Source organism: Microcebus murinus, chromosome 25, assembly GCF_040939455.1.
Source record: "Microcebus murinus isolate Inina chromosome 25, M.murinus_Inina_mat1.0, whole genome shotgun sequence".
NCBI classification, from domain to species: Eukaryota; Metazoa; Chordata; class Mammalia; order Primates; family Cheirogaleidae; genus Microcebus; species Microcebus murinus.
In genome coordinates, this window is record NC_134128.1 from 11,170,742 (window position 1) to 11,197,499 (window position 26,758).

At 33.8% G+C, this 26,758-nt stretch overlaps 1 protein-coding gene across 1 annotated transcript; it reads right to left on the reverse strand.

Annotated features, from left to right (window-relative positions):
• Positions 1-221: 221 nt before the first annotated feature.
• On the reverse strand, positions 222-25,493 carry ARL5B (ARF like GTPase 5B). Its single transcript, XM_012748667.3, has 6 exons — positions 25,131-25,493; positions 14,255-14,315; positions 12,228-12,375; positions 9,412-9,495; positions 7,458-7,609; positions 222-6,624 (listed from the first exon to the last, which is right to left on the reverse strand). Exons 1-6 carry the CDS (start codon positions 25,177-25,179, stop codon positions 6,576-6,578), a joined length of 543 nt encoding a protein of 180 aa, XP_012604121.1. The 5' UTR covers positions 25,180-25,493; the 3' UTR covers positions 222-6,575.
• Between the last annotated feature and the right edge of the window lie 1,265 nt (positions 25,494-26,758).

Genomic DNA, 26,758 nt, shown 5'->3' on the forward strand with positions numbered 1-26,758 from the left:
GATGAGTACCTTCCTGGTTTCTCCTCAGTGTTTCAGTCTCTGGTCCCAGTTTGTTCTAGAAATCCAGTTGTATTCCTGACCTTTGGTTCCATGAGCTCCCACCACCTTATCCTTATAATACAATTCCCCTCTTTGTTGGCACAGGTGGGTTTCTATCACATGCAACCAAAAGACTGTTAAAGCAGACTTTATCTTTAAAAGAAAACACTGAGTTCACTTCATATTGGAAAAGTAATTATTTATTATGACAAAAATAAAACTGTTGACTGAAAACAAATGAATGTTACACTATATTGCACCATGATTGCAAATGAGCGAAAACCTGTCTAAACGATGAACATTCCAGAGCAAACAGCATCCTTTTACTTGGGTAAGTAGGCATGCAAGCAACTCATTATAACATGATTGCAGAAATAAAAAATCATGAGTACCAGTAACCTAAACTTAACACATAAAAGCATTTCATAACAGTAATGAAGTATTAAAATTTTTAAAACATGTCTTTTAAGCAACCCCACCATTAGAAAAACATGCTTTGAACCATTTTCAAAAAGTGATGATGTGAATGTATTAACTAATTTGTTTGGTTTTAGTTTTTTTTTGTTTTTTTGTTTTTGGTTAATACTTATATATTTCAGTTGCTTAGTTGGGGTTCAGAAGCACAATTTGTGGCATGAAAAACATTTTTTCCCCTCAGCACAATACCATAGGACCCACTTCATAATTTTGACCTTATTAATATAATCTTCTATTCAACCAGGCTGATTAAGATATTTAGAGCTTTTGCAGAAAGCCTGGTCTTAAGGGATAACAGCAGTTTGCATTTAAATCTTAAGAAATGCACACCAATATGAATACAGACATTTTAAAGTAGCTTTACATTCTGAGGCAAGAAATATACTGAATACAGCGCTTGTTGCTTCCTCTTTAATGCTCTAAAGCACCAATTTACGTTAGGATAGCAATGTGTGATTAAAATCATTACACTCTGATTAGAATAAATGTAAGAGCAAGGCTGTAAATGATTTTAGTTTTTGTTGTTTCTTTTCCTTTTGCTTTTTTAAAAAACTATGCTCTGTGGAATAGATGAAGCAGGGTATAATTTATAACTATTCTGTAACCGAAAAAAAAATCATGACCATCATTTTATTTCACACTTTCAATGAAATAGCAGCTAAACTTTTTTTAAAATAAAAATTAAAAGTTTTTATAACTGCACTGAACAGTTTACTCCAAGAGAATAAAATAGGGGCTTCAGAGTCCCTGAATTTCCTGAGGGAAAATGTAAGAAGATGAAAATGATTATAGTCTATTATGCATAGGGCTAAAACATGCAAATAAATCATATATAGTAGAGATCAACTGATAGTCATTTGATATCTTACCAACACTGATGGAAATATATTCACAGTATAATAGAATCAATCAAATTTAAGGATTTTTCCTTATTTAATTAAACTAATTAAATATTGACTGAGCACTTGCCCATATGCTTTAATGAAAAGCGTATGTGAATCTAATCTCTATATCATGTTAGCCCTGCTGGTGGTAAAGAATAAAATAAAACAAAAACTCCAAGGAATGCTATCTCTTAGCTATGAATTTTGCATATTTCAAATACAGTTTGGGTGAGGGGAGTATTTATGGGATGGTGCACCATCCCACAACTTGAGCAAAGCACCTTATGGATTGAAAAATGAGGTAATTTTTTAATTAAAATTTTACGAGTTGTGCAAGAAAACATTTCCATTCTTTTAAAACTTTGTTTTTTGTTCCAAAAGCTATACACAGCACATTTTATTATTTCTTCATTTCCAGGAGAAAATGTAGATTACTGGTTTAAAAATGCAAACGATGCCTCTATGTGACTACAGTTCCAAATTCTAAAAACCTAATCAGTCTTCAATCTTTTGGCCACATTAAAAAATATAGGCCATCTAGTTCCATAGTAAAAGACTATAATTTCTAGTACTTTTAAGTGCCTTAAATAGGGGGAGGAGGAGAAATTCATTGCTTTCATTCACACGTTTTCTTACCTAATATCCTTTTGAAGATTCTCTTACTCCAAGTTTGTGTTTACTTTCAAGTGTTTTGACTTTGTTTCTAGATATGCCTCTAAAACTCTAAATTAACATATGCCACGTTTAAAGCTGACTTTACTTCTGTTGAATACATTTTTTTCTACTTTAAATTTAAAATAGAGTACTTGAACATATTTTTATATTGACTTTTTCTATTTGGCTTTGGCCACCTAGAATTCTTAAAAAATACTTTTTTTGGAACCTGGATTTTGGATTTCAGTCTTCATAGTAATACTAAATAAATAAGGATGAGACACTACTTGAAAACTAACAATGACTATAAACCACTTTCAGATTTATGCAGACATTTATAAAATATTGACATCCTGGCTACACTATCCTTTCAATATTGGAAAGTCCAACAGAACTGTAGTTTGGGGTGACCCCAAAGGCAATAAACTCTGAACAAACTAACCATTTCCATCCAATTAGTGAAACCAGGAAAATAAGCAAGGTAAAATCTCTAGAACACTATTTCCAACACACGAGTGCTTTATAAGCAGCTTAATATATCTTAGCAATATCGCTTGTTTCTCTTTTGCACTGTCATTAGCTATTCATTCAGTTAAAGTGGAATAGCAGGTACTAACTGCTAACTTTTTTTCCTTCTTGATTGTATTCATTTGCTAAATGAGTAATAGATAAAAATGAATTTCATATTATGTGTATTTCCCTAATATTTTAGAGGTTTTTAACTTTTAATAATTCAGAATTTTAAAACCAAAAGACTTGTTAGAGTTCTAGTTAGCTTAAGTTTCTGAGTATGGGAAAAATAAAAGGAAGGCCATGGATGGTAATTGTCCAGGGTCAATTAGACAATTGACAAATGGCCAAATTTAGATTCAAATGCACTTCATTGGATAGCCAGCACAATATTCTATCAGATACAAGATAAGATGCTGCATCTAGAAGTGACTTAATCCCAATAAAATGCAAAAGATCCTTTAGAATATAATTAGATGTGAAGTTTTGTGAGACCAAAGCCACAGTTGAAAAGTTAGAATCATAAAGTTAGTCTTCAAGGATAAATTCTAATGAAATTCATCCATCCAGAAGCATATCAGTACATTTTTTTACTGATGTGATTTTACATAGTTAAGGATTAATCATTTAGAAACAATTCTGTTTATAATTTGTCCTAAGATACTACACTAAAAAGATTTTTTTAAAAAAAGCTTTTTTATTGTTTTAACATTTTCTTTGCTTTGTGACTCCCATAGCTCTTCAGAGAATATTGTTTACAGCACTGCCTATATATATATATATATAACTCAGTTTCCATAGGAAAATAATTTTATTTTCTCCTTCTGTTATAGATAATGAAACTTAAATTATGTGTAACCAAAATGACTATGGCTGTAGGGGTGGTATCCATTTAAAATTTTTCAGTAATGAAATTTGAATTTATTATCTTTCTCCTAATGAATATAGAATAAAAGTAATTACACCTTTAAGCATATTAATTCAAGAAACTAAAAGTGAAAATTACATATTTAATCTTCAGTTTTCAATAGATTATATATATAAATATTCCAGGTTTTAAGGAATTAAATTACATTAACAATAAAAATATACAGTATATTCCCTTATAAAATAGCTTGTTAATTCTAAAAGAGTTCTCAAATGGGCTTCAATAAGAATGAGGGGTTTAAAGATGAAGAACATGACACATTCAAAATTAAGAAAAATGCCGTATTTGAACTTGCAAGGGTAGTTTTACATTTTAGTTATATTAAAAAGATTTCAGCTTAAAATTAAAAATAAAAGGTAGAATAGTCTCCTGAAGGTAATGTGGGTGAGTCCCTTGCTTTTTCACTTATTACAACCTTTGCTAGGCAATATATGGAGTTGAAGAGCAAGGTGAAACTCAAATTGCTAAACTAATTAGCTGCTAATGTGATGACCAAAGAACAGGTACAGTAAAAAATTGAGAACTTATCTCAAAATGTGAATAAAGGCACTAATTACAAATTTACATTTTCATCAGACAGGTATCTTATCGTTGGCTGACATACAATAAATGTCAGAATCAATGCTCTAGTATTAGGTACTTGCTTGGGTCAAAACATTCTCTTGGAGTAAAGGATAATCAGTTTTCATATTACTGTAACAGGAAAGAGTGAATGCAAACATAAAAAATACTTTTAAAAAGCCTTACATGAATTTCCTAATTGAACTTTCCCCAATTGGCACAAAGTCTACTTGGATGCCAATTTAATCTTCAACACATGGCTAACATAAATCATTTCTAATCCAAAACTAATAAAATGTTTTTTTAAAAAAGGATGTAGAAAATAAAATAATTGTATTTTAAAAATTAAATAGTAAATTTGAGCCTATACTAGTTGTTTGATAAAATATAATCAACTATTAAAAACACTTTCAATATAATGCTGATGTGGTAATATAAAAAATAACCATATAATTTGATAGAAGAAAATTGAGCCAGCCAATCTTACTAAATACAAGAAGGCAGATAATCATTTCATAAGAACAAATACAGGAGTACTAAATATGCTTTTTCTCAGGACGTACGAGAATTATCCTAAGTATTTATGGTAAACAATATAACCAAGTAGAAATTCAGGCAAAGTGTGCTTCAGGTAAATGGCATTTTCTCAGTCCCCTCCCTCCCAGTCCCTTACGTACACACCACAAGTATCCATACTGATTTATGTCTGTTTTTCTCTCATGTTCTTGATTATGGTTTATATTAAAAACTAAATTAAACTTAACCTCTACTTGGTACAGAATAACTAAGAAAAAAGTTCAAAACAAAGTTAAACAACTATTTTCTAAAGTCTAGATAGCTTTCCTCTGGCCATTTTTCAGTTCAAGGGTATGCTACCACTAAAGAGAAATAGGAAAAATGTTACCACATCTGACTAAATTAACTAAATATAATAAATCAAGTACACCAAAAAAAAAAAAAAGTGAAATTTAAATCAACTTACAAATAAAAAATATTAAAATCAAAGTACCACCTTTGACAGGTATTTTGATATTCTTATGAACACTGAATCTCATTTTTGATCCAAGGTAAAAAATACTGAAAAAATGATGTATTATTCTCTAAGTATGCATTTTATCCCTTTCATTACAGCAAAATCACACATTTGAATAAGCAGGATTGAAATTACAGTACTTGTCCTCCCTCTTAATTTAAGGTATGCATTGTTTAGATTATTGTCTATATTAGACAACTGTCTCAAAAACTTTTTAATGCTATCAATCTTTTGATTATGACTTTTTCTTCACTTTAATTATTTCTTAATTTATGAGTTGTTAAGAATAACTTTGAGTCTCATAGTAATATTCTAAAAGCTAGGATTAAATTCAGCAGTTTCCTATAAGATTTTAGAGCTCAAGGCAAAACTACAAAGATGGCAATTGTTTCAAATCTATTACATAACACCCTCGAACAGATTCAAGGAAAGCCACATGTTTTTTTAGGTAATATACTGCTGGTGGTAAAAATGCTATGACAGACACAATTTCAAATTTTAAGAAAAAAAAAAATGTACTCTTCATACTTCAGCTTTAGCTTACTGCCCAAAGCAGATGTGATTTCTCTTATTTATATAAATAGAACAGCTGAAATTTTTGCTGATAATAAAGTTGTTTTTAAATTTATAGTAAAATATATTTTTAAGTGTCTTATTTTATTTTTAGTGCTGGTATGCTTTAATAACTACCAATAGTTTCATATGCATTGAATATTGTGACACTCTTAAAATACCAGATTTATCCAACAAACAGTATTTAACATTAAAGCTAGGCTTTCAAAGAAATATTTAACCTTGATTAGTTTTTGACCATATGTTGTAGGCAGAAAAAAAATGAATTTAATTCCTTTAGATAAATAAACAGCCTATTTAATTTCCACGCTAATAGCAACTTAAAAATTATTCCATGACTTGCAATATGTGGTGGAAGTTTAAAGGCAAGTACTCGTGATGTTTAATCTTCCTTGTATATATACTCTAGGTAGATTTCTTTCTATATAATAAGTTCCATCCCAAAGATAAATGGTTTACAGAGGGAGCAAATATTTAGTGCTGGAGAAGTTTGCAAGCAGTACCTGATGACTTCCACTACTACTCTATCAAGCTAGTAATTACCTGGTTGGGAGGGAGTGGTGGTCAAGAATTGAAAGAAATTGGTCATTAAGGTTATAACAATACTTCAGAAAACATTAAACATATGACAAACATTTCTTACAAGGCAGTCACTGAATAATTAGAATAAACAGAAGAATTTTGTTGCTGAAAACATAGTTATACATTATGTTCATCCAACTGAAGATTAGTGCATTAAAAAAAAGTTAAGAAAAAAATCTTTTATGTTCCAGTTCAGCTGCACTTGATTCAAGTGTTGCTCATAGAGGTTTGTGTTGTTATAAATTAAACATGCTGCTGCCTTAGCAGCTAAAGGTACTAGGAAAAAATGTTCATGTCACAGAATAAATAGAGCAGTCTCTTTCAAACAAAAAAGTTATCTCACACCAATCCGGGAGGTCATCCACTCTAGACCTTGGCATAACCTGAACAAAAGAGAAGTATTTCAAAATTAAAAACTTTATACTTAAAAACTGAAAACATACTTACTAAGTCTAACTCAAAGGCTGGTACTACAATCATTATTTGTATACTTCAGTGTCAATATTGAAGTAACACTATAGTAAGTAGAATTTTAAATGGAAGGTTCACTTTAAAGGTCTACACATAGCTATTATATTGCAAGCTATTTCTGAGAAATACTAAGAGAAAAACTAAGAAGGTCTGGTTGATTTGGGGATAAGTTAATTAGTTTCCTGACACAAACTGGGTAACCCATATATCCATATATTGGATTCTCCTTGGCCTAATATCCATATTCAAATTGCTAGGAATAGAAGACTAAACCAGAATGGCATTTGTCTCAAACATTTATTGTCTAGAAGATGTCTTCCAAAAGGACTCCTGATAATAAAAAGGAGATGTATGTTCATGAAAAACCGAGAGACTGGGTTTAAGTCCTTGAAGAAAATGTAAAATTTCTTTTAAATTTCCTCTTTAATTCAGGTGAAATTAGTTTTTGCTCAGTAAATGATAAAAGCAACAAAGAATATAAACAATTTTGGATTGTAAAGATTAATTCAAAAGCTTATTACTGATTTTATTTTGATTAAACATTACATTTACATTAAAAGTTATGAAAAGAGATTTTACTAAAATTATTTCAATCTTGTAACTCTGAGACACAATATAAAAACCACCTTTAATTAAGAACAACAACAAAAGAAAGGAATATGATCCAAGAAGAAAACATTGGCCTAAAAAAGCTGAAAGAAATTTGAAAAAAGGCATACCTCCCCTCAGACTGATTATCACTTACCCTTCTCCTGTTAAAGCACAGCAGGACTGAATGTGCCATGGATGATCCTTAATTGAACTAAGGGTGAGGTATTTAGAGATTTCAGCTGCTGTCATACACCCTTTCATATCCTGTTTATTTGCAAAGATAAGGACTGCAGCCTTCCGCAAATCCTGCAACCAAGACAAAATATTTCTAATATGTGAAATATCATAATTCAAATTAATGAATCAAGAAAGTAAAGTATACTCAGCTGAAGTGGTATAAAGAAATGTGTCTACTTTAAAATGATCAAGCAATAATATTTAATGTTAAATTTGTATTGAAATAAAAATCATCTTGCAGAGCATGGTGGCTCACGGCTGTAATCCTGGCACCTTGGGAGGCTTGAGGTGGGAGAATCTCTTGAGGCCCTGAGTCATAGACCAGCCTGGGCAACACAGCAAGACCTAGTCTCTACAAAAAAATAAAACAAACAAACAAAAACACTTAGCAGGCTGCCTTGGCATGTGCTTGAGCCCAGGAGTTCAAGGCTAGCCTGGGGCAACAGAACAAAACACTATCTCAAAAAACCCATGATTTAATGATTCACTTTTTGAGACAGAGTCTCACTCTGCTGCCAGGGCTAGAGTGCCGTGGCAACAGCTTAGCTCACAACAACCTGAAACTCCTGGGCTCAAACAATGCTCCTGCCTCAGCCTCCTGAGTAGCTGGGACTACAGGCATTTGCCACCATGCCCAGCTCATTTTATATATATATATATTAAAAGTATATATATATATATTAAATATATATATATTTTTTTAATTGTCCAGCTAATTTATTTCTATTTTTTAGTAGAGATGTAGCAGTCTCTCTCTGTTGATCAGGCTGGTCTTGAACTCCTGAACTCAAATGATCTGCCCACCTCGGCCTCGAGAATGCCAGGATTACAGACATGAGCCACCACGCCCAGCTGACACATTAACGTTTAAGTAAAATAATTAATTAAAAGTTATTTTTCTATTTATGGGCCAAAGGGGTCAAACTAAAAAGAAAATAAACCTGAACATTAAATATTGACTCAAAACTACATGAGCAATATTCTAATGGGCAAATACGGTAGTATGTTACCAAGTACTAGTTTCTCCAAAATTTAAAATAAAGTATTAGAGGTAGGAGCTGGGCAATACCTATTACTTATTAGTCTTTGTATAACATAAGTTCATTGGTTAATGTTCATTTCAGCATTGTTTTTACTATAAAAACACTAGATAGATCAACTGTGGTATATTCATACCCTGGAAAACTATACACTTGTTAAAGGAATGAACTACAGTAGTAAAATTAACATGGATAAATCACAATGTTGTGCAAAAAAAAGTTAAGATATACCTATGACATTATTACACAAAGTTTTAAGAATACGGAATATAATATTCTGCATAATTTAGACACATAAAATGTAGTAAAACTATAAAATATGCATAGGAATAATAATTACTACTTTTAGAATAGTGGATACCTCTGAGACAGAAGGGAAGAAGATTGGAGAGGTCTCATAAGACATTGCGTATCTTATGCTAAATAAGAGGTATATGAATGTGTTTTACTGTCTAGTTTTTTTAATATATCTGAAATACTTATAATTAAGTCCTCTCCAATTATTCATTAAAGATCTTTTAGTTATTATAAGCTATTGGGGAAAAGATATGTTTTCCTTTTTCTTATTTCATTTTATCAGACTTTTTAAGGCATTCATAATTTTAACTTTGAAAAATCTTTGTAATAACAATAGTGCACAAATTAACATGTTAGTTTTTTTTAAGTATGAAAGAGTAAAGTGAATTTTTGACTTCAAGACTTTCATCAATTTAATGTATAAAGTTGTGTTGATGGGATAATCAATATTGTACCACATTAATCTTTGTAAAAAAGAAAATCCAAAGATACTTTACTCCATTGTTTTGTAAAGATTTACTTTCAGAAATTTACCTCATGAGCCAACATTCTGTATAATTCTTCTTTTGTAATAGCTAGTCGTTCCCTGTCAATGCTATCAACAACAAGAATGATGAACTAGAAGATAATTAAAAAGAAAGAAAATTGAGTGAGGTTTTGAAAAGTTTTCTATAAAACTACTCACGTGATGTAAGTACTTTCTTCACATGGCATCGCCATTACTATAAAATGTCTACTGTTTTTTCAGCATAAAGAGCTTCTATAATACTGAATCACATCAAACAGTAAAATCTAAATGTTTATAACTTACAATTTCAACAAGTAAAAACCGTGCTTAAGTTTATTTTCTGAAAACACTGATGCCTGAATATATTATAATACTACATAATATTAAGATTTGCTTTCAAATGCTGATAATAAAAACTTTAAAAAATAAAATTATGTTAATTTAAGTAATACTCTTTCACTAAAACTTCAAAGTACCGGTACTCTATTATCATTCATTTAAACAATCAATAATTATAATGAAACCTCCACAAAAGCCCAGAAAAATAAAAAATAAATGATCAATAATTGTTTACTTATTTATGTGTACAATCTCATGCCTATTAAAACTAAAAGCTATTTTGAAAGAAAAACATAAACATTAAAAAAACTAATAAGATATTTTTACAAAACAATAGCAAGAATAAATGCTCAAAAAAAAACTGTGCTAAATTGAAACATATTTATGAATACTTGGGTGCTAATATACTAAAGGAAGATACAGGTGAAATTACATAAAGGCAAGAGAGCCAGGAGAACTAGAGAAATTTGTTGGCAAAGATGTACATGAAAAAAGGTAGGTCATGCACATTTAAAAAAAAGCAACTTTGTTAAGTAAAAAAAAAGAAGATACAGTGAGAAAGGGCCCTTAAACACATTTTGCAAAAGAAAAGAAATGATGTTAAATAGTGCTGAGGGTTACAGGAGGGGATTCAGGCAAAATAAGTTGAGATGGGAAGGGTGGAATCAGAATATAGAGATAACTTTAAAATTAGGGGAAGAGAGACAATTTGAATATAAAGTGAGACAGGCTCAGAAAGGGATACGAGAAAAGAGAGAAAGATGACAAAGGAAAAATGGACACAATATGGTGATGTAACTGTGAGTTAGTGAGAGGAAGGTGTCAGGAATCAGCCAACACCTGTAACCTCTTGTATTATAATACAGACATTGCAGCTTTTGGATGATTCCTCAACATAAAGAATTTTCAAAAAGCAAGATGACAAGGGTGAACAAAGTGATTAGTGAAATACCATACAGATCCCTACCTAGAATCTCGGACAGCAAATGCTATGTGCTATGCTGGAGAGCTGCAATAAAGGCCTTTGTTCTTTATAGTAATTTTGATATTTCTTGTAGAAATAGTTTATTAAAAGAACATTTCATGCAAATGGCATCAGTAAAAAATAATCTCTTTCTGGACCCATGCAAAGTCTTCTAGAATCAACTCTGACTACTTACACACACATATATACATGCTATTACTATATACATCTAGAATATAGATGTTTTTTATTTAAAACATCTTTTATTTAAAACATCATTTTTTATTTAAAAAGACAACTTTGTTCACCAAAAATTCCTTATATCCCTCTGCCCTCTCCCCAACTCCAATTTTTAAAAGTTTCATTTTAGGAAAAAATAGTTGGTTGAGTATATCTCTTTGCAAAGAAAAATTATATGGATGCAATAGTACACTAGTATTCTCAAAGATAAATCTCTCTCAACAGCTCTGCATTGTCTTAAAAAAATCTGTCTCAAGGAACAAATAAAAGCAGAAATAAAGGATATGCCATATTTGTTCCCTAGGTTAGCTCTGAACTAAGAAAATAAATAAATGACAGAGCATTTTGGAGGATGACCAGAAAATTCGTTTTTTAAAATTAAAATACAGGCTGGGTGCAGTTGGCTTACACCTGTAATCCTAGCACTCTGGGAGTCCAAGACCAGCCTGAGCAAAAGCAAGACCCCATCTCTACTAAAAACAGAAAAAGTTGGCTGGGTGTGGTGGCGCATGCCTATAGTCCCAGCTACTTGGGAGGCTGAGGCAGGAGGCTCGCTTGAGCCCAGGAGTTTGAGGTTGCTGTGAACTAGGCTGACACCACCGCATTTGCCCAGGCAACAGAGTGAGACTCTGTCTCAAAAAAATAAATAAAATTAAAGCCACTGATTATTAATTTAAAATAAAGAAAATAAAATTAAAAAAAAAATGAGGGGTATATACAACCACAACGAGTAAGATGTGCAACATTTGGGGAATGGACGTGCTTGAAACTCTTACTCGAGGGGGTAGGAAAGCTATACAACCACAACGAGTAAGATGTGCAACGTTTGGGGAATGGACGTGCTTGAAGCTCTTACTCGAGGGGGTAGGGAAGCATGGGCAATATAAGTAGCCTTAACACTTGTACCCCCATAATACACTAAAATAAAAAAATAAAAAGAAAATGCAATCTAACCAAAATTTTGAATGTTCAGTTCATGTTATTTGAAATATTTTATTAAATTATGCTTAAAATATTTTACTCCTCACCCAATCAGGGTCTCTTATTTCTTTTAGTGCCAGATTTCCCCAACACTGGAGATTACAGTATTATTGTGAGGATGAACTCAGAGAGTCTGGGCAACAGTAAGCACTCACCTAATAATAGCTCCCACTATACCTTCTACTTGCCTTTTACTTGAAAACTCAAATTCCTTATAAAAAGTTATCTTATTAAAAGACAACTGTCAATATGCCTTAGTTACAGCCTATTTTCTGTCTTAGTTCTTTTTATTAAAATTCAAAAGTAATCTTAGCATACCTCTGTGTTTGAGTAATATGTGTTCCAGGATGACCGCAGGGACTCTTGGCCACCAATATCCCACATAAGAAAATGAGTGTTCTTTACAACTATCTCTTCAACATTGCTTCCTATGGTTGGAGAAGTATGAACCACTTCATTCATTAAACTGTTGAAAGACACCATTAAAACTCTTATAAATCTCGAGAACCTGAAGCGTTTTATCTCTATATTTTTAAGATCAATATTCCTTATAAGTACTGGTGATAATAATTATTAGCATGAAAAATAGAAACATTTGTGCAAATAAATATCTAGAAAAAGGAAAACTCCAGAAGAAACACTGTTTTAATGGAATGAACTGAAAGCTTGACCTGAATAGTAAGGAACACAGTGGTGTGAGTTTGCTTTTCTGTGGCTCAATATTCTAATACCACCATGTCCTGTTATCTGTTAGGTGAGAACCAATGCCCCATTCTGAAAGAGCAAGTTTCTAGGTGACTGTGATATCATTACTTGAAAAGTAGCAACCACTGGGTAATAAGTAGGCTATCCATAATTTTGAAGACTCTCTATATGAGATTTAGCCATGAAAATTACTTCAGGTTTAATAACCTAAATTAATCCTAAAAAGATAAGGCCATGGGCAAATAAATTTTTTTTTTTTTGAGACAGAGTCTCGCTTTGTTGTCCAGGCTAGAGTGAGTGCCGTGGCGTCAGCCTAGCTCACAGCAACCTCAAACTCCTGGGATCAAGCAATCCTGCTGCCTCAGCCTCCCGAGTAGCTGGGACTACAGGCATGCACCACCATGCCCGGCTAATTTTTTATATATATATCAGTTGGCCAATTAATTTCTTTCTATTTATAGTAGAGACGGGGTCTCGCTCTTGCTCAGGCTGGTTTTGAATTCCTGACCTTGAGCAATTCGCCCGCCCGCCTCAGCCTCCCAGAGAGCTAGGATTATAGGCGTGAGCCACTACGCCAGGCCGCAAATAAAAATTTTAATTAAAATTAACAATAAATATATTTAAAGTACTGGTGTTCATACAACTTGTACTATCATAATCATTGGATGAGCTACATTAATTAATTCATTCAACAAATAAGTATTTGCTGATAACATCCCAGTTCTGTGTTGGAAGGGGTTTGTAATTTTCCCTTGGGTTTTATATATATTTTGAAGCTAAGATTATTTCAACAAAGATGACAGGTTTCTGAAATGTTTAAATTTGATGTTTAAAGACTAAGTCATATTTAAATACATAATGGCCAATGAATGAAAGAAAAATAAGTAAGTTATTCATATTGAAACAAACCATAACAAAGCAGCTGAAAAACATGTTAAGCCTTGGCTAAGTGAAGCACTTCTGGTGAGGTGCAGACTAACTACTTCTAATGCAAGATGAGGTGGAAAGAGGTAAGAGCCACAGAAAGGTACGAAGTATTTTAGAACTACTTGTTAAAATGCTTGGGTTATAGATCCATTTCCATTGCTAAACAAGGATCATTTCATTGGCACTGAAAGGATAATGGAAGGTACCTGACAAGTGGATTCATGGGCTGTTAAAATTTCCTTAAGGTATTAATATATTTCTCTTGAGTTTCAAGTCTCTCCCTATTACAAGCTACTACAGCAGTGTTTTCAAGGGTGATCTCATTCTTTGGATTTGACAAGTCTGGCTTTGTTAAACGGACAGTAGCAATAGCTTCCCAGAGATAACAATTTATTTACATGAACCTCAGTGTGGGAAAAACTAAGTGAAATCCACTTTATCATCTTACCCCAGCACTATAATATGTGCTTTATTTATATTAGTTTAATATTAATTCTTTCTTTCAAGGCCAGAAAACAATGAGTGTTTCTGAAGGCTTTAGCAAACATACAACTATTTTACTTGCTTTTCTAAAAATAGTGCATTTGATAAAATAAAAAACCATATGTTTAAGTTTTTCCATCATATTATAATGTATCTCATCTTATTAATTATAAAAGGTTAATTTCAATAACTAAAATAATGAAAACTGGTTAATAAACACTTATACTTACAATTGATAGAGAATGGTGGTTTTCCCTGCATTATCCAGTCCCACTATAATTACTTTGTGTTCTACAAAAAGAAAGCAAACCATAAACATTTAACACTGCTGCATACTGCAATTACATGCTTCCAACAATGATTATTAGTTAGCTTGTTAATGAGAATCATTCACTTGATATCTATTACTGGACTGTTAAAATACAGAGAACTTTTATGATGTTAAGGCTAGCTGCCTTAAGTGAGACAACCAATTATGATCTCTAGTTCTCTGGTAAAAGCAGATGGGAGATGGGTAAGAAGGAAGCACAGGAGAACTTGGTCACTTATACTGAAGTTGGGAGGTGGGGGCCACAAATATAAACCTAGACACAAGGGGACATGATGTTATGACTTCAGAGCCAGTTTTTAAAAAACTGCTTTGCACACCTACTTAACACATTAACTGCCATGACAGTTGTATTTAACTCACTCTAGTTTTGACTCTGGGGCTATGTGAAGCACATATAAAATTTTACCTGTTGATGCTCTTATTGTTACAATTAATATTAACAATTCTAAAAACGTGAATTAAATGAATAAAGTCAATGAACTTCGTTTTTCTATTTATGTTGACCTTTACATTCAAAGTTTTTATTCTATTTTCATAATAAAACACTGTGGTCCCACAGAAAAGTTTCTGGGTGGGTGGGTGGGTGGGTGGGTGGGTGGGTGGGTGGGTGTGTGTGTGTGTGTGTGTGTGTGTCAGTCAATGTGTTAAAGTCTGTACTAATCAAGTTAGCCTTTTATCGAGTTGTTTTTACACCTGTAAGTTTTCCCATCTGTGTGCACCAGGATTTTTTTTCTTCCTTTCACTTAAAAAATCCCATTTAAGGCTTAAAACTGAAATGCTTTCCTTGTCACTAAGACACATATACTCTCAACCAGCAAAAGCAGCAAAGTAGCTAAAAAACATGTTCAGCATTGGTTAAGCTCAGCACTTCCGGTGAGCTGCAGACTAATGTATTCTAATGCAAGATGAGATGAAAAGAGGTAAGAGCCACACAATGGTGCAAAGTATTTATAATTACTTGCTAAAATGCTTGGGATATAGATCCATTTCTACTGCTTAACAAGGATCATCCATCCATTAATTTGCTTGTAAGCAATTACTTAGTTTTTAATGTTTTTTTTTTTTTTAACCTAGATTCTACAATTCTTTTGAGCAGATACTCTTTCTGCTCTTTGTATGACAAAAACCTCTTCAGTCCTTTCCTCCTTCTGGCGTTTTGCACTGAAGAGTCACCTATTAAGGCCTGTCTAATTATTCTATTAATTGCTATATATTCTGAAATCTCCTTTGAAAAAGACAAGCAGACGCTCCAGGTACCAACTTTCCTAGATTTTAACCTATATCAAGCATATTAAAGATTCCCTTTCTCCAGGGAAGAATACCTAAAAAGCTACTAGTGAACCTCCACAGAGTATGTAAGGAAGTTGCCATGAGAACCACTTCCATCACAGTACTCACATTCCTGAATGCCTAAATTTTTTCAGAGCAGCAATGTAAATCTGATGATTCAATGATTCAACATTAAGTTCATTTAAATGCCTGACTAATATTTATGATTAAGATGAACAAGGTAAGGACTCCACCCTCAAGAATCTTAAAAGTATGTAAACAAGCACTTAAAAAATAGTACGATTAGCACAAAGAACAGATACAGAGGTATCCTACAGTAATATTCTTAAGGATGAGATCTAGAATTCAACTTTCAGCTAAGGGGAAAAACTAAAAAGGAATATTCTACTGTTTCATTCTAAGTGTTTTACATGCATTATGTAAGTTAATCCTCATAATCATTCTATGAGAAAGTGATGTTATTCCTCATTTTACTGACGAGGAAACTGAGTTTTAGGTTGCCCAAGGTCATGTTGCTGGGAAGTAAAGAGAATCTTAGCCAGGTATTTGATTCTAGACATGGAGCTCTAAAGTATTAGACAATGAATTTCCTCCCTAGTCATGTTTTAATACTATTTACATATTAGTGGCAGACTAGATATAAATACAATGTCTAAAGAGATTTACTTTTTAATTCTTTAAATATATTATTTTAAAAAATGCTTAAGTACAGAATCTTTGTAAGTATTTATTACAAAATATATTGTCTTCAAGAAGCTAGAGCCTATGGGAAAAGATAACCATGTTCTATAACCTAGCTTCTCAATTCAATAGTAAATATAAAAAAACATACTTATATTATTTTTACTTTTTAAAATTTGGCTAATGGTCTCTTAATGTGATGCGTCCCCATCTCTGTGACAAAATTGAGTCTTACAGTCATATTATAATAAAAAAGAAAAGTTTATTGAGTAAAAGAAAAACCATCTTCTGGTATTAAATACAGAAGCCTAAAGAGTTTAAAGCAGGCAGAACACTATAATGTCACAGGCCAGGTTAAAGTGCCCAAGAAGATACCAAAGACCTTTTCCCCAATTCACTGAACAGAAGAATTGATGAGAGGGCTTCAGCAAGAACACACTGAATGAAATGCATCTAACATGAGAATTCAAATGGTGCCCATGGGAAGATTATAATCTGGAAGGCAAATGTCAAAGAGCACAGACAATCTAACCCATGGTTTTCAAACTTGTTTGACATCGATCACAGTTAAGAAATATATTTAACTTCACAACCCAGGACACATGTAACTCAAACAAAAGTTTCACAAAACAGTAACTTTATTAACTGAGATACATTCTGTTAGTTTCTATTTTGGAATGTCCATTCCTTTTTAAATACTGGGATCACTAAATGACATTATTAACTAATGACTTATACTTGGCAGTTTGGGGAAAAAACTGGTCTAAGAAATACAAGTTAAACAAGTAAACTGGGTGAGTACCAAAATATGAAATATGGTCAAATTCAAGAAGCTCAGAAAACTCTAAATAGGTTAAGTATAAAGAAAAGAAACGCTAGGTACATCACAGTTAATCTGTTGACAACCAAAGATAAAGAAAAAAAAAATTTTTTTTTTTTTGAGACAGTCTCTCACTCTGTTGCCTGGGCTAGAGTGCCGTGGCATCAGACTAGCCCACAGCAACCTCAAACTCCTGGGCTCAAGCGATCCTCCAGCCTCAGCCTCTCGAGTAACTGGGACTACAGGCATTCTCCATCATGCTTGGCTAATTATATATATATATATATATATATATGTATATTTTAGTTGTCAAGCTAATTTCTTTCTATTTTTTAGTAGAGATGGGGTCTCTACTAAAGACCGAAGGCAGCAAGAGAAAAACGCTAAGCTACCTAAAGACAAGTTAGCGGACTTCTCATCAGAAAAAAAAAAAAAGGCCAGAAAACACTGGAATGAAGTTAAAGCACTAAAAGAAAAGTAAAAAACCTAGTATGCTATATTCAGCAAAAATATACTTTAAGACGGAAGGCATAATAAAGACATTTTCAAGCCAAAAAAATAAGAATCAATCACTAGCAGAGCTACATTACAAAAATGCTAGAGTCCTTCTGCCACATGGAAATTAAAAACATCAAAAATAGTAAAGTGGGTAAATATAAGAAATTTAACCTGTCTTAAAACTTTAAAAAACATGTGATTGTTTATAGCAAAAATTGCAACATATTTTGTAAGGTTCATAACATATGTAGATATAATATATAAGATGACACAGAAAAAAGGACTAGGGGAGGGGAGAGTAGAATTCTACAGTTTTAAGGTGCTTGCATTTTACAAAAGTGTTACATTAATAACTCTTGGTAGACTGTGAAAACTTAAGAATGTATGTTATAGTCACTAGAGGCATCATAAAAAAATGCAAAAAGGAATAGATAAAAAGTCAAATAAGAATTCTTTCTTTCACAGCCCATACCCTTTCCCCTGCCCTGCCCCCATAAAAAAAGTTAAATAAAATAAAATGGAATCCTAAAAATAAACCATTTAATAACCCAAAAGAAAGTGGGAAAGGAGGAATATTGTAACAACAACTCTCTGGGACAAATAGTAAAATAGCAGGCCTTAATATACATACAACCATATTATAAATCCAACCATATCAATAAACTGGACTATGCATTCCAATTAAAATTAAACTAAGTATTCCAATTAAAAGGGAGAGAATTTGACAATGGATACAAAACTAAGATCCAACTATATGCTCTCTCCATGAGACATGTATTAAAACATGGAAGATCTGAATAAGACAACCACCTTAACCTAATAAACATTTATAAAACATTATACACAATTGCAGAATACACATTCTTTTCAACTGTAAATGGTACATAGACCAAAAAAGACCACTGACAGACCATTTAAAAAGTCTCAATAAATTTGAAAAAGAAAATGGAAATCTTACAAAATATGTTTCTGACCACAAGTAAGTTTCTTTAGGAACCAAGACTAAACTATCTAAAAAACAACAAATGTTTGGAAACTAAACACACATAACAAATAAACCACAAGTCAAAGAAGAAATCACACACAAAAAAATTAGAAAATATTTCAAACTGAACATTCAAATACAAGATATTATTATAAAATTTGCAAAATGTAGCTAAAGCAGTACACAAGAGAGACAGTTATAGCTTTAAAATGTTTATATCTGAAGAGACAAAAACACAAATAACACAAAGCCACACCCTTAAGAAGCTACACTGTTTAAATAAAACCAAAAAACAGTAAACCCAAAGTAAGTAGAAGGAAGGAAATAAATAGCAGTAATTATAGAAAAAAGAAAAATAGAGAAAATTAAAACATTTTCTTTTAAAAGATTAACAAAACAAAGAGAATTCTCACTACCAGACTTCAAAATTTACTATAAAGCTACAGTAATCAATATAGTATAGTATGGCCTCGGGATAAACATACATATAGATCCATGTAAGAAAATAAATGCCCAGAATGCTCATGTTCATAAGGTCATTGGAGTTTTGAGTTTCAACAAAGGCTCCAAGGCAATCTTTGTGAGGGAAAAAAGTCTTGAGGCAATTATGCTGGAACAAGCAGGTGTCCATGTAAAAAAAATAATGAAACTCAATCCCTATTCACATCATAAACCAAAAATAATTGGATGTGCATCATAGAGCTAAGCATAATAAAACTTCTAGATGAAAGGAACAGATTCCTTAAAGAAGACACAGAAAGCACCAGCCACTAAAACAAAAATTTTTTGGAGGAAATTGGACTTCGCCAAAATTAAAAAATTTCTGCTCAGCAAAAATCCCCATTAAGAAAGAGAACAGGGCGCCAGGCACGGTGGCTCATACTTGTAATCCTGGCACTCTGGGAGGCAAGGTGGGTGATCGCTCAAAGTCAGGAGTTCAAAACCAGCCTGAGCAAGAGCAAGACCCTGTCTCTACTAAAAATTGAAAGAAATGAATTGGCCAACTAAAAATATATAGAGAAAAAAAATTAGCCAGGCATGATGGTGCATGCCTGTAGTGCCAGCTACTCAGGAGAGGCTGAGGCAGGAGGATTGCTTGAGCCCAGGAGTTTGAAGTTGCTGTGAGCTAGGCTGACACCACATCACTCAAGCGCACTCTAGCCTGGGCAACAGACTGAGACTCTGTCTCAAAAAAAAAAAAAGAAAGGAAGAAAAGGAAGAGGGAAACTATTCACAAAACATATATCTGACAAAGGGCTCAATTTCAGAATATATAAATAATTCCCAAAATTCAATAATAAAAAAAGACCCCCCCAAAATCATTTTTAAAAATGGGCAAAAGATTTGAACTGTCTTCAAGGGACCATACACCAATGGCGAATAAGCACATGTAAAATAGTAACCTCAATAGTTACCAGAAAAATGTACATTGAAACCACAATGATATACCACTACACATCCAACAGAATGCCTAAAATTAAAAAGACTGACAATACCAAATGTTAGTAAAAATGTAGAACAAGTAGAACTCTCAAACACTGTTGGTGAGAGTATAAAGATGGTAGAACAATTTTGGAAAATAATCTAGCAGTTTCTTATAAGAAGTAATCATATATCTCTATTTTATGACTTTAAAATGACACTCTTAGATCTTTACTTGAAAATGAAAATATGTCTACAGAAAGTCTTAAAGGTATTCATGGTATTACAACCCCTTATGATGCAAATGAATAAAAAAACTGTGGTACATTCATGCCTTGAAATATATGAAAAGCTAATAAGTAGAAATGAAAAATTAGAGAATGAAGAAAACTTCAAATAAATCTAGACAGAAGATATATTGTTCATGGAATGCTGCCATAAGAACAATGAAAAAATATTTAGCAAATAAAAAGTTTTTGCAAATAAAAAATATGATTGCTGAATCATGATATTCAATAGACAGAGTAGAAAACTAAGGAAATTATCAGAAAGTAGAACTCAATAATAATAATAATAATGAGAATTAGATAAAAAGAGTCTTTGATAACCAATTTAGCACAATAGGACCAACAGAATTTCCAGAAAAGGAGAGGAAGAAATCTAAAAAGAAATAATAATTAAAAAAAAAAAAATCCTAGAACCAAAGAGGTGCATGTTTAGGCTGAAAAGGTCCAGAGAGCCTACACATAAAGAACAAAAAATGACACAAGGTACACTCTTTTGAAATTTAAGAATATCAAGGCTAAACAGAAAATTCTAAAAACTACCAGAAGAGGAAAAAAAAATCGAGAATGGAAGACAAGACAATGTCTTCAAAATTCTGAAATAAATGTTTTCCAATTCAGAATTTTACAGTAATCCCAATTATAAATCAAAAGTGAGGCAAGACCAATAAATTTTGGGGCATTTGGAATAGAAAAAAAATTACCACTTGAGGCAGGAGGATCACTTGAGCCCAGGAGTTTGAGACCCACCTGGGCAACAAAGTGAGATCCTGAGATCCCATCTCAAATTAAAAAAAAAAAAAAAAAAAAAAAAAAAACCAACCACAACAACAAAACACCTCACTGTGGACAGATTTGCAGGAAATTTCTAGAGAGTGTGTTTCATCAAAGTAAGAGTAAAGCAAGAAAGAAGACATAGGTTTGATAAAATAGAAATGCATAGGAAATTTCTAGAATGATAGCAAAGACAAGTCCAGAACAGCTGTATAATCAGGCACAGAGGGAAATCAGTCTAGTCTGAAGCAAGATGGAGGGCTGTAGGGGTGGGGGAGAAAGATAAATCATCAAGATGATTGGTGTGAGGTGGGAAAAATGGTTACAGAGAAGTTTTGGGATACCATGAAACAACTTAACCAACTGTGCAAAGAAAACTAAGGCAATGAGAAGATAGGACTCTAGGGGGAAAAGTTGTAGGAAAAAAAGGAAACATAATTACAGCCCACCATGGCTCAGCAATAAAACTTTAGTCATAATGAAAAGATGTAGTGTGTAACAAACCAAAAAACTATACTAGGATGATGAGGAAGAGAAACAAAAGTACTAATTTCTCTTCTCGCACAATAAGACAAATGAAAATTTCCATATAGGCATATTATTCAGATATATGGAAGTATATACTGGAAAAAAGTTAAGGGTTTGATGAGATATGACTGATACATACCAGTGCAAGACTTTAACACTAACTTTAAAACGCAATGTATGTGTTACTTTTGGAAAAAAACGGACAAAAATTAGAACCTATTATGTGCCAAGCACTGTGGGTATAGTAATGAATAAGACAAAGTTCATGCCTTGAGGAGTTATTTCCACTGAAAGAGAGAACAATCAAGTAAACAAATGTATAACACGATTACAGGTAGTGATAAGCATTACTGAGAAAAAACAGTATGGTAAAGACAGAATGAGTGTTGGGGTGGGGAGAGTGCCATTTTTGATGAAGTGGTCAGGGAAGGCATGTCTGTGGAGTGACATTTGATCAGAAATCTGAATGAATGAATTAATTGAACCATGGATAAAGAATGCTTTGGAAGATAAGGAGCAAATAATAAGTTTGGTGTGTTTGAAACCATCAGAAAGTTCAGAATTAAGAGCAGAATAAGCTAAGGGAGAAATGTGAGCCACAAGATTTGTGCAGTCAGAAGTACAGAACAGTAACAATCTCATAAAAAGTTGGCTATCAGTGCTGCAAATAACATGAAACTCACAGATGAGAAATAATGAGATAATGAAATTAAGATGTTGTTACTTGGTTGTGAAAATGAACTACAATTAAAACCTTATTTCATTTGTTCTCAATTCTGGATAACATTAGAAATAACTGTTGACAGGTTTGTATAGTGACAGCACAGAGAGAAAAAGACCATGCCTATGAAAGACAAGATTAAAAAACAAAACAAAACAAAAAAAAAAGGAATGCAAAGTTTTAGAGGTGAGTTTAAAGATACCATACATATATACACACACACACACATACACACACACACACAAAGATATTAAGAAACACACATAAAGAACCACTTGGATATACAAAATGCTTGCAAAGGTGATCAGATGTTGAAATTATTTCCTTCAATAATAACTGTCAAAGTAATCCGTTTTCTAGCTTAAAATGAAACAATATAAAATTACTGGCATTTATTATGTACTTTTAAGTTGCTTAACTTAGACAATACATACTTTAGTATTCTTATTCTCAGAAAGCATCTAATTTGTGACAAGATATTTGGGGCTGTAAAATGCTACAGGAAAAAAAAGATGAGAGTGAGAAACTATTGGACTAAAGGAAAGGCGTACAGAAGGTAAGATTAGTAGTTCTTAACACTAGCTGCACATTCCAGTTACCTTGGTACTGATGCTCAGGCCATCCTATACTGTTCTGATTTAAGTGATCTGAGGCGAGGCCTTGGGCATACTATTTTAATACATCTAATACCTCTGGATTAGATAGATATACATAGTGACAAAAATGGAAAATGCTGACATTGACAATTAATTTAATTGATGCAGAAAACAAAAATACAGACTAAGATATAGATCTGATCACATTATTCTCCTGCTTTAAAAAACATGTATGATCAAACTCTTCAATGGCTCACTGCTTGCTCTCAACAGTTTAATATCTTAGCCCTCTGTGATCTGGTTCTCCAGGCTACCTCTTCAATCTACCCCTAAATGTACCAAACTATTTGATTCCTCTTCCTTTTGCATATTATTCCTTTGTCCTAGAATAAACTGCTCCTTCTTTGTCTAGCATGCGTCCTAAACTCCTACTCATCATCAAAGTCCAAGTATACCTTATTCTGCAAAGTCTCCCAGAAAGTACCTGAGAAAAATTAATCACTTTTTTCTTGATGCCCTCACTACCTTTTTACACATATCTGTTAAATGTAATAATTTGCCATACTGCATTTTTTCCATGTCTGTCTCATTTAATCTTTGAGTACTCTGAGAATAAGTATGGTCTTAACTCTGAAGATGGACCTATGGCCACAAGAGTAAATGCGAAGAAAATGACAGAATAACCACTAGTTCTAAATTTTCAAGAGAAAAGTTAAAGAAAAAAATCTAAGTAGAAATGGAGATTTAGGAGGACTGAACAATGTGACTACAAAAGTAACCACTGATTGTCTTTCATCATCTTCTCAATTCTCCCTTTACATCTTTTATTCCCTTCTAGTCTGCTTAAGGAAGCCTCAAACAAAAAAAAAAAAAAAAGGAGAAGTAGTATTAAAACAGAAAAAAGCGAGAAACAGGAATGGGAAAGGGTATACATGCAAAACCAAGTAATTTGCTAATGTTATTTCTTAAGCGATAGGGAAAGATAAACAGGTGATTATTGTATCACTCTTTATGTACTTTTAAGCGTCTTAAAATGCTGCTTTACGTAGTGAATATAAGTAACAAGGATTAGAATATATAAACACGCTGAAAAAATAAAATTAAATTTGCAGATAATATCCACAGAGAGTTAAACTCTGGCTACTTTGAAATCATTTGATAAATAATATTTATCTGTGGTAACTGCAGATAGACACACACATATGTATCTTTACTTATGACCTTCAAAAAGATTATTTTAAAGTTCTTATCAATCCACAGAACAAGTGAACTAACACCATTTCATGGTCTTCACGACTTCTTAAATCCAGAAAAAGGATACCCACTTTAGCAATAACAAATCGGTATCTTTATAAAAATAAAATTCATAAATGTAAAATGAAACTAGTTGCACTTAAAAACTGGTTTCAATTACTGAGAATCCATTCTGTAAATAGAAAGCCTACAACTTAACTTATCGTCAGCCCCTTTTTTGTCTAAATATTTTCTCCAGAAGACATCCCATCCCATTCTCAGAACAGGTTTTACAACTTCTTGGCCCTTTGGACTTGCGACTTCTAGATGTCTCATAACCTGTTCTAGACTAATTACGGACACGTAACATCTTACACAGAACCGAAAGCATTCAGGTTTTTTAACGTCTAAGGGAAAAAAATGCATAGGATGAAGATTTCAGAAAACCCCATGTATCTGAATAGAATAACACATTTCTAAGTCCTAGAGATCAGGTGAAATCGGAGCGTGACTGGCTCAGAAGGCAGGGCGGAAAACAAAGCAACACGTTTAAAAAAAAAAAAGTTTTAGATTTCTGGGCTGACACTTACCCTGGGGCTAGACACAGACACAAGTGCACCAAATCAGAGACCAAGAAGGCCCTCCAAATGCCCCCGAGCGTCTTTATGTGTGTTCCACTTTACTTCGCTAAAATCCAAAAATTCTCAATTTGGATTCTGGGACACCAAATGCTTTCTCTTCTGACTGCCCCTTTCTCCGACACATCACGTCTCTCCTGCATATTCTCCCAGTCTAAAATGTCGAGTTTCTGCTCTCCCCTTCGACTAAGTCACTTCTCTGCGGCTCAGAACGCTTCTGTCCCCGGAGAGCCCAGTCTCCGGCTGTCCCCTGCCTCGGGCGGCCGGACCCGTCGCGAACCGCTGCGCGGCTCCATCCTTCTTACCTTGGTTACAGAAAAGGCTCCACAGTTTAGCGAAGATCAGCCCCATCATGAGCACCTGGGCGGGCCTCGGGGTCCCTCAGCAGCAGGTGCCGCTGCGCCGGACCCCCCACCGCGGCGCTGGCTGCGGGGGAACCGAGGAAAAGCCGACTGGGACCGCGCAGCGAAGGCACTGGTTGGCCGCGAAGCCTAGATCCGAAGCTCAGCTACCCGTCAGAAGGCGCCGCACCGCGTCCCTACCGGATAGTCCTTTGTTTCGAGCCCACTGAGCCCAACGCCGACCCGTAGTCCCCTCTGTCTGAACCCACCTACCCACTAGAGCCTCTACCAGCCCCAGGCCCCGCCTCCGCTCCGCCTCCCCTGCCGGTCCCGGGACCGCCCATCGCCGGAAGGACGGCGAGTGACGTCGGCGCGCTTTCGTCAGCCCACGCCTTCGACGTGGCGTTTCCTTCGGTTTCCCTTCCGGCGGGCGGGCCCCGAGCGGGCCTGAGGCTGGGAGATTGAGGTACGATAGGGAACTGCGGAATTTCCCTCGTTGAGCGCTCCGTCTGATGTTCCCCTTTAGAAGCGTTTCCGGGCTCCCTTCTTTGAGTGTCTCTGCTGTGTTGTACGTGTGTCCCTAGCCTCTGAAACCGGAAAAGTCAGCATTTTCTCTGATGAAGCAGCGCCGTTTGCTGCCCAGAAGTCAAGTGTTTTCTCGTAGCTGAACTCTTAGCCTGTTACCTTGGGAAGGCAGCTTTGGGGTTCTGCCGTGATTCCTAATTTTGAGTAGAATTGGCTGGGAGAGAGCCACGGAATGCCTGTAGCCACATAGTTGAGTTATGTGGTTAACCACCCCCTTCCCCCTGCTGTTTTTTTTGCCAAGTATTAGGTATGTTCGTGGATCCAAGATCGAAGTCAGCAAATAAACCAATTGCCTGCATGATTTTCTATTTCGTTTTCCATCCATGGTTCCGTCTTTTTTTCTTTTTAACCTTCTTCATGAATTGAAAAGCTTCACACCCTAAAATGAGCCGAAACTGGGTGTCCCTGAAACCAGCTGACAAAGCAAGCTTAACTGAAAAGACTGACTTCAATCAGGTGGTTGTATTTTAACCCTGGCAGCGTGGCCTTTTCATATGCCAAAACAGGTAATACTGTTCTGTAGAATGGTACTACTTGGAAATAAATTTCGAATTCATGAAATAAGAAAAAATGCCATAAGTAGGAACATTATAATATCTTATTTTCTTTCCTAAGTGCTAATTGGAAATAACTGCTTTTAATTAAAATGGAATCCCAGTAAAATCTGTCCAGTTCAACAAAATGCAAAAAAAGGTATAAATGCTATATACTTAGAGCAAAGAAACTGAAATTTCAAGGGAAAAAAATGTCAAACAACTCAGAAATTTAAAAACAAAACTATAATATTTCTTAGAATGAACTATTATAAACTAACTTCAGGTAATACTTGGAAGAACTGGCCTCAGCTGGCATTGAAGTCAATTAATTACTCAGATATAACTAAGATCAATTCGTGCATGGCTTGAACCAAGACTTCAAGGAACAGTATGTTCTCCCAGCAAGGAATGAAACGTACTCTTTAATTTTTTTTTTAAGCTCTCAACCTTTAAGGTAATGCCCACTGTGAT

Bases quoted from the DNA above. Each gene is read 5' to 3' on its own strand.
- ARL5B (XM_012748667.3), bottom strand. From the start codon at position 25,179: ATGATGGGGCTGATCTTCGCTAAACTGTGGAGCCTTTTCTGTAACCAA. The intron at 12,376-14,254 runs GTAAGTATAAGT...GTCTTTCAACAG, and splicing joins ACCACCATTCTCTATCAATT to TTTAATGAATGAAGTGGTTC. The intron at 7,610-9,411 runs GTAAATTTCTGA...TCTTGGTTGCAG, and splicing joins ACAGAATGTTGGCTCATGAG to GATTTGCGGAAGGCTGCAGT.